This window comes from Drosophila obscura, unplaced genomic scaffold (genome assembly GCF_018151105.1).
Source record: "Drosophila obscura isolate BZ-5 IFL unplaced genomic scaffold, ASM1815110v1 contig_4, whole genome shotgun sequence".
In the NCBI taxonomy this organism is placed as follows: domain Eukaryota; kingdom Metazoa; phylum Arthropoda; class Insecta; order Diptera; family Drosophilidae; genus Drosophila; species Drosophila obscura.
This window is the reverse complement of record NW_024542828.1, coordinates 9,488,062-9,497,212: the sequence shown is the minus strand read 5'-3', so window position 1 is coordinate 9,497,212 and position 9,151 is coordinate 9,488,062. Positions and strand designations below refer to the sequence as shown.

The window sequence follows — 9,151 nt, the reverse complement described above, 5'->3', positions numbered from 1 at the left end:
GTTGCCGGCAATTAAGAGCGGATATTATATTTGATGGCAGCGCCTTTGGGACCTGTGCAGAGGATGGATGCAGCCCTGAAATCGCTCACACACACACACATACAAGAGGAAGAAGATAACCAAAGGAATGCCTCCACCTTGTACATTCTACACCGCTGCAAACCGCTTTTCTCCTTCGGCTCTTCATCATGTGTTTTTTTTTTCTCTTTTCTTCCACTTGCTTGATTCGTTTTGTTACCTTTACCAATTTGAAATAAACACACAGCGAGAGCAGAAGAAAGACCAGAGCAGGGAGAGGGGGGACGCATTGCGTGCCTTGAGCCGCTTGGCTGCTTCGCCTACGCCACTGCTTGGTCCCGCTATTTACTTGGGGTCCGCAACAATTTTCTAGCCTTTATCAGTCATTATTCGAATGTATTCTTTGCTCTCAATGGGGAGAAGACAAGAAAAGGCAGGGAACAGAACCAAAGCAGAGGAGAGCAAGCAGTCCAGAGCCGGTCTCTATGCGCTCTGTTGCTTCAATGTTGATTGAGAAAAACAACAACCAAATAACCCATGAAAACCAACGGCAAGGGTGTATCGAATAATATATACCCTTTGCATTGATGGTTGATTTTGATTTTGATAAATGTTTTGAACAGGGAATCTCTTGATTAATGATTTAAACGTGATGCATGTGATTGATGATGTTTTCTGATAAATACATATCCCCCATTTGGCAAGGGTATAGCAAGCCCTGTTGTTTGCTTGTTATTTACATTTGCTTTGCTGTTCGTTGTAGGCCACATTTTCCACGATTTTTCATTTACATTTCCCTGTTTGCATAATGTTATGTTCCTCCCCCTCTCTCTCTCGCCTATCTCTCTTCTTTTCTGTCATTTGCTTTGCTTTGTGTCGCTATTAGATAAATATGTGAGTAGAGATGACGGACAAGTGCACTTAGAAGTTGTTTATTACGATATGGGTACATTTTGAGAGAGGTCAACAGATACAGATCATTGGAGGAAGAGTTTCCAGTTTAAAATTGGAACCCCAAACCCCACCTCACCCCATCTTCTTGTGCATTTTGTTTTTCTTGCTAAAATTTCGTATTCTTGTTGCAGTAATTTTATACGATTCACTGTAATTTTATATGCAACAAATATTTCACGAAGAATATTTCCAGCTACTTGTTTTGCATTTTGCGTGCGGGATCAAAAGAAATTTTAAATTGGAAATTTCAATCGGCTGGAGGACCTACCTGGTAGGGATGCCCTAAACCCTTTTTTTTTTTGTTGTCGTCATTCACCTTTTGTCCAGCCCCCATGATTTGTGCACCGACAAGCAGTTCTTCTTTCGGAACGGAACGGTAGAGCCAAAGAACCAAACAAGCAGCGCGGTAGTGAAGAGTGGGAGAGAGAGAGTATACAATTTCCTTGTAGAAGATTTGAATTACCTGTAGTGTTCGTTCGTCTGTAAGCAGATACCGTTTTTTTGGCACACACACACACACTTGCACCTACACTGAAATCATTGCGAAGCGAAACTTCTTTTTTTTTTGTAGTTTTTGTAGAGGGTGGCAGAGGAAGGAGTGAGTTGAGTTGCCGCCAACACCGCTGTGCAATTTAATGGAAGGGAGAGAGCGCGATAAGGCGAGCGGAGAGTGGCCAAGCACAGTGGTAGCATAACATGGTTACAGCGGAGCAAAGAGGTAGAACTAACAGTTCCATTGCATAGAGCTCGTGTTCCTACTGTTTTCCAATGTATTCTAAAGTCGAGTTATATATTAGACGTATCTTTCTGTAGCTTTTGCAGCTGTATGTGTATAATAGACCCCACTGTGCCGAGAGTCAATGTCGGTCTACCTGCCTGACGCGCACATCGTTGGCATTTATTTTTGTTTGCAAATTTCAGCAAATTCCATACGAAATTTTAGTTGGCTTTTGGGGTTCATTTTACATTTTTCAGTTTCGTTGCCTTGCCGTGTGTTGAGAGAAACTCTGGCATTCATTTGTGTAGCAATTATCACAGAAAACTCACTCACCCCACCCCCTGTTCCCTGTTGTTCCTCCTTCGCTGTTTGATTCCCAACAGTTTCTTGGCCCGAAGAGTTCCCTACACCGTTAATGCCAGAACACAGCGATCTATGCAAATGAACATTGCATGCACAGTGGTACACGCTAATTGCCATTCTTCCACTTCTTCCACTTTTTTTTTTTCTTCCTCTTATTTTATATATTTTTACGCTTATTTGAGCCTTTTAATTTGTTCCTATTGCTATTATCGTCTGTCTTTGCCATCCATTCATGTTTTTCAGGTCTCCCAAATGCGGCCAAGACATTCTTCTAATGAACTTAAGACAGGGCTTATAGAGTGGTAGCCGGAGGAGAACAAGCGGGTTCGACTTTTGCCAAAAGCGGTTCAAACCGAAAGGCCCCCACACTGGCCACAGCCACAGTAATAATAACGTTATTTTCCTTCTTTACCTGTGTATTTTTTTTGTCTTCTTATTTCTATCTCTTCTTGCGCCCTCTCTTTTGGCGTTTCTTTCCCGCTGTGTTGGCCTGAAGGAGGGCGGGCGGGACAGTCGGAGGGGAGTGCGCGGGCCTCCTATTGATTGTTTAATATTTTATGCCGGGTTTATTGACATTTTGTGTGCGACGACGACTCGCGAGTGAGTGAGTCTCTTCTGCTTGTGGTATTCCGAAATAGTTTCGGCATGCTTCAGAGCTGCTGCTGCTTGCCTGCAAACCAAAAAAACATAAAGAACAATACCCCCAATCCGGTTCGTTTCGTTTCGATTTTTGGGGCTTAGACATTTTTGCGAGTGCCAACAATCTTTGTTGTGCCCTGCGTTGTTTTTTATTTTATATATTTTCTATATAGTTCCTGTGTGTAGTACTGCTTATCGTCAGGTTTTTTTTTTTGTGGTTTTTGGTTGCAATTTGTGGGATAACCGGGTGTGGTGCAATAATGTAGCTTATCTTGGCAAAAATATATCTTGGGAACTTTTTTAGTACGAGTACTTCCCTCTTATCTTCGTTCAATGATGAATGTATGGGGTATAGGGTATGAATCAGTCGAGTACGTCCCCTTGTTTACCTGTTTGTTTTGTCTTGTTGTACAATTTTTATGATATTCGTGAAATTGTTTTCTTTTTTCGCCTTTTGTGCCTCTCGCATTTATTTGCATTTACTTCCACTAACTCGCACCACATTCTCTCCTCTCCGTTCATTCGCTTGATGTTGTTTTGCATTTTAATTTTTGTAGTGAACAACAAAAAAAACAACAAAAATAAAGATCAAAAGTTTAATGTGCCAAATGCATAAAATATACTACGAAAAGCAGGTCACGCTTTATACACACACACACACATAAATATACAATCTTTAAAGCGTAAACTTCTATATAGAAACAATATTTAACCTTTTTTTCTCTTTTTTTGCAGATGTGAAGAATCCTTAGGTGCTAATTTAGTTGATAAGACAAAACAAGAGAGAGAGAGAGAGAGAGAAAGATAACACACACCCACACACACACAGAGTACAATACAACTGTTATCCGCCAAGTCAATTTTTCCAACCGAGTGGCAACCTTGTTTTGGAGCGGGCACCTTAAAGTATGCAACAAAAAAACGCCAGCGACGACTGCCTTGCTGTCAGGCGCAACTAAAGAGAGTAACGGATAAAGAGAAAAGAGCGCAGACCGTTCTGGTTATTGTTTTTACTCCCCCCCTGCGGATAACTGCAGCGAAATGTCCAAATATTTCGTGCCTGTTGCCCCAAACAGCAGCAGCAATGGAAACAACAACAGTAACGGCAACACCGCACAGCAGAGACAGCATCAACAACAGCAGCAGCAGCAGCAGCACCAGCAGCAACATTATGGTACAGGTGCCAGTCACACTTTTGTGGCACGAAAACTCAACTATGACATGCTGGGGGGAGGCGGCGGTGGCATCGGCGTCAACACCACCACCAACCACAACAACAACAATATTGTGATCAAAAACGAAAAGCTGGATCTGGACTATGATCATGGTTTGAGCAGCAGCGACAGCAACAGCAACAGCAATAGCAACAGCAACAGCGGTGTGGCCGCCCATCTAAGGGATCACGTGTACATCAGTCTGGATAAGAGCGGAGTAGGCCACACAACGGCAACAGTGGTCAATGCCCAGCAGCAGCAGCACCAGCAACGTGTTGCTGGCAGTAAATCGAATGATATCACCAAGTACTACAAGGTATGTTTACACCATTCTAAACGAACTCGAATGGTTCCATTTTGATCCATACTAAAACTTCTTTTCCGTTGCCTTTGCCCTTGCCTTTCTTCAGGTCAAGCGCCGGCCGCAGCCCGTCACCGATGAGATCCATCCCAAGAAGCAAGCGAAGCAGGGCCTTCTGCATCAGACTGTTGGCTATCAGAAGCATGTTGTGGCCAGCAGCACGCCCCAGCTTCAGCATCAGCCACAGCAACGTCGCCACCAGCAGCACCAACAGCAACAGCAGCACGAACACGAGCTGGATATAGAGGATGATGTGTCGGAGAGGAGCGGCGGCAAGCCGTCGGCTACGCAACATTCGTTTGTGCTGACAACGCCCCAACAGCAGCTGGCCGCATCGGTGGCTAGCAGTGGCGGCGGCGGCGGCGGCAGCACATCGGCCGGCGATCGCAATCGGGCCGATACCTCGTTGGGTATATTGACCAAAAAGTTTGTCGATCTGCTGCAGGAATCGCCCGACGGCGTTGTCGATCTGAACGAGGCCTCCAATCGCCTGTGCGTGCAAAAGCGTCGCATCTACGACATCACCAACGTGCTCGAGGGCATCAATATATTGGAGAAAAGGTCCAAAAACAACATCCAATGGCGGGGCGGACAGTCGATGGTCAGTCAGGAGCGCTCGCGTCGCATCGAGGCCGAGTCCGAGCGTCTGGAGCATCGCGAGAACGAACTCAATATGCAACTCGATCTGATGCGGGACGAGCTGGCGAAAATTTCCAAGGAAGTGGAGAATGCCGGCGGCATGGCCTATGTAACGCAAAATGATCTACTGAATGTGGATCTGTTCAAAGATCAGATTGTGATTGTGATCAAGGCGCCACCAGAGGCAAAGCTTGTGGTGAGTACTGCACAGGGAAAGGGCAACCCAAGGGAAAAAGAAATACTAAAGGGGGTTCAAAGAATGTTTTGTCCGACTTTAAAATTAATAGTTGTAGCCTTCCAGGCTGAAGATATTATTAGCAGTGAGTAGAAATTAATTGAAAATGTCGGTAGTTTCTTTTGATATTAGGAAAAGCATTTGCAAGAATTCAAATTAATTCAATTAAATAATGAGAAATATAGATTGGATTTATAAGAACCGAAAAACATATATTTGGTTTATATAGAAAATCCCCTCAAAACTTGTTCCTACTACAATGTAGAATAGAAAGCCATTTATTTTTATTTAGTTGAGCGATTTAACGTAATATATGTATGCAGTTCCTATATGTACTATAGACATCGGACGACGTCAGAGTTTGTTCTTCTTCTTAGCGTCTGCATGCCATTAAACGTGGCGCTTATTTATAGACTCCTGTCGCAAGCCCCACGGCAGACAGGCAGCGACAGGCAAGAAATGGAACACACACAGTGGCATGGAGGGAGGGAGGGAGGGATGTGACGACGGGCGGGGGGGACACCGACAGCCCACAACCACCAGCCTCCTAGCTGCTGGTGGGAGCCTCTTCCCAACGCCTACATTTTGATATCAAATAAATTTCTATACTGCCAGGCCAATAGTGAGAGAGAGAAAGAAAGAAAGAGAGAGAGTTTCTTTTTTGCTGAAACTGTATTGGGATTTTGCACTATTTATAAATACATATATATTAAATGCTTAATGTTTCCGCTCGCCTTGAACCGTTTAATGAACTCTCCTCCATGGTTGTGTGGGGTAGGGGAGGGGGATCGCCCAACATAATTTGCCTAAAAGTTGGGTTAACATTTTGCAAAAATCTGGCAACGCTATACACTTGCCAAAAACAAAAAAAAAAAATAATAAAAAAAAAAAACGAATAAAAGAAGAGACGAGACGGAGAAAAAGCGCAGAGCAAAAGCAAAATATCATTTCTAAAAATACTCGAGTCGAGAGGCAGCAACAACAACAACAACAGAAAAGTTGCTCATTCTCATTCTCGAGCTTCATTTGTATTTCTCTTACGCTGTGGAACGGTCCGGTCTGGTCCGGTCGGCGACCGCTTAAAAATGTAGTCATCCCGCGCGGGGTTATCCCCTCCCTCTTCTATCAATTAAATTTAACCAAAAAGAACTGTTAGTTTCTGGTTTTTTGTGTGTGTGTGGAATTTCTTAATAATTTTTAACCATTTTTTGTGTCTTTTTCGTTTTGTCCAGTTGCCCAACACAAAGTTGCCGCGCGAGATTTACGTGAAGGCCGAGAACGGGGAGATCAATGTCTTCCTCTGCCATGACAACTCGCCGGAGAACTCGCCAATCTCCGCGGGCGCTGGTTATTTGGGTGCACACCCAGGCGCCGGGTGTGTGCGGACAGCCACATCGACACGACTGCACCATCTGACCAGCCAGCGACTGAACGATCCGCTCTTCAACAACATCGATGCAATGAGCACAAAGGGATTAGGTAAGTGCCAGCAAATAAACAAAAGGATAGACTTGCATTTGAAGAAACTAAACACTTGGATTTACTTTTTACACACACACACACAGGTCCCACACCATATCGCTCGGCCCAGCGTAACCTCAGCAAATCGATTGAGGCCGCCGCGGCACAGCAATCCTCCCAGCCTGAATATAATAAAATTTGTGATATTGCGATGGCCGATGGCCAGCAGCAGCAGCAGCAACACGAAGATGATGATGTGGATGCCGAGCTGCAACAGCTGGTGCCTACGCTCACCCATCCGGTGGTCCGCAGCCATCTGTATGGCCAGCAGCAGCAGCAGCAACAGCATCAACATCAGCAGCAGCAGCAGCAGCAGAACTCCATCCAGCAGCTGTTTAGCAGCTTAACCGAATCCTCTCCCACGCCCACGACAAGGCGTCGGGCGGCAGCAGCAGCTGCAATTGCCGCGGGACATCCCACAACAACAACAGCAGCAGCGGCAGCAGCAGCAGCAGCAACAACCACAGCAACCACTACGCTTAATAGTCATAATAGCAACAACAACCACAGCAGTTCCCAGCCTCCCATAATAGGCTACGGCAACAGCAGCAGCAGCAGGAACAGTCAGCCACCTCCACCACCACCGCACCAGAACCAGCACCACCATCATCAGCAACAGCCACAGCAGCAGCAGCAGCAGCAACAGCAACGTCGCAGCGATGTGCCCATGTATAATTGTGCAATGGAAGATGCCACCGCCACAAGAGAAACAGCAGCCGCAACAAGAGGAATAGCAGCGACAACAGCATCATCATCTGCCTCCTCGGCAATGGGCTCCCTACATATGCAGTTTGCGGCAGTGGCTGGGAATGAGGGCAGCGGCAGCGGCAGTGGCAGCAGCTATGGCAACCTGTCGGGCGCTGGCGCCAGTGCGGATCATCATCATCAGCAATACAGCCAAAATAGCCATAACCCGCCTCTGCCGCCCAGTATGGGCGATTGTGATGCGAGCAGCAACAGCAGCAATGTTACGCTTCAGGGGCTCGATGCTTTCTTCAATGAAATGGGCTCGGACTGTAAGTACAAACCCCGAACCCCCAAAAGGGATGCCACCACCCTTGAACCACCACCCACCTACAAACCCACAAGAACAGCTGTCATCATCATACGATGTAAACTTTCGTGCTTGCTCGCCTCATTCATCATCGGCAACAGCAACAGCAGCAGCAGCAGCAACATTTCTGTCTCTGTACTGTTAACATGTGAATAACATTAATAACCGAAGAACCTCTGTAAAGCTAACATTATGGTGTACTGTACAGTGCGTGAGATCTGTTTAACAGTGAGAGATATCTCTGTAGGCCTTAACAGAGGTACAGTAACGTCCAGCACTCAATTTGAGGCCCTCTTGTCAAGAACTTTTTCTGTGACCTGCGTGACATTTGACCACATCACAGTCTGAGTTCTTGCTGAGCGTGAACCTCCTCGCCAACCAACCTGAGTGATTAACCACCAACAACAACATATCAAAGTGACTGTGCATTCTTTTTTTTTTGTTTCAATTATATATTCATTGAAGTGAAGTGTAACATTAAGTAAACCCAAACCTATTCCAAATTTCAACAAAAACATATTCGTATGAGTTAAAGCTTTTGTTTTTAGTCTTGTATTTTTAATTGCAAAAACATTTCGGCCAACGAGAATCAGTTCAAAATTGAGAAAAATTATTTGCCTTACATTTTTTGGATGTCGATTTTTTTTTAAGTTGTGTATGTTTTCTATAATTGTTTTTGGGTGAAATGGTTTTTCTTATTTAACACCCATACATCCCATACATTCAAACGCACGCACTCATACATACTACATTCTCTGTTCATATCCTAATAACAACAAAAAAGAATACCAAAAAAAAAAAAAAGAAGGAATAAACAAATGTGATAATATTTGTGAATTAATTTGTATATATGTATGTATATATATTTGTATCGTTAAATAACCCCCGACGCCTCGTCTGAAATATATCTCGTCCTCGTGTCAAATTCATTTTGGAACTGAATTCTCGTGGGTCTGCACTGACAACACTGACCGTTCCAGGGCCAATTGTTCATTTTGCGATTGAAATTTTGTAGCACCATGAGATTCAGCTCTGGCGTGAATTTCAAACATGCATCCACAACATCTCTCGCCTCGCCTCGCCTCGCTATAATCTACTCTATCTTTCTGTCTTATGTGTGTACTTTTAAGAAAATACTGAATTGAATATACCCCCTGAAGAAGGAAGATGAATGGCAATGAAATAAGCTCTGATATTTACATACAACTTTTCTTTACAGACTTCAGCAATGATATGGCCTTTGTGTCCATCAATCCGCCGGATGATAATGAGTATCCGTATGCGCTCAATGCAAACGAGGGCATCGATCGTCTGTTTGACTTTGGTCCCGAACCCTATGAACCCTAAGCGAAGACACATCCACACACACACACACGCAAACACAAAAAAATATATATCATTAAATATATATACAAAATTCTGGGATTCTGGGGGT

At 44.4% G+C, this 9,151-nt stretch overlaps 1 protein-coding gene across 1 annotated transcript; it reads left to right on the top strand.

Moving 5' to 3' along the window:
- Positions 1–3,484: 3,484 nt before the first annotated feature.
- On the top strand, positions 3,485–9,146 carry LOC111070274 (transcription factor E2f1). Its single transcript, XM_022360721.2, has 5 exons — positions 3,485–4,222; positions 4,317–5,102; positions 6,374–6,620; positions 6,707–7,678; positions 8,936–9,146. The coding sequence occupies exons 1-5, from the start codon at positions 3,734–3,736 to the stop codon at positions 9,061–9,063; spliced, it is 2,622 nt and encodes an 873-aa protein (XP_022216413.2). The 5' UTR covers positions 3,485–3,733; the 3' UTR covers positions 9,064–9,146.
- The last annotated feature ends 5 nt before the right edge of the window (positions 9,147–9,151 follow it).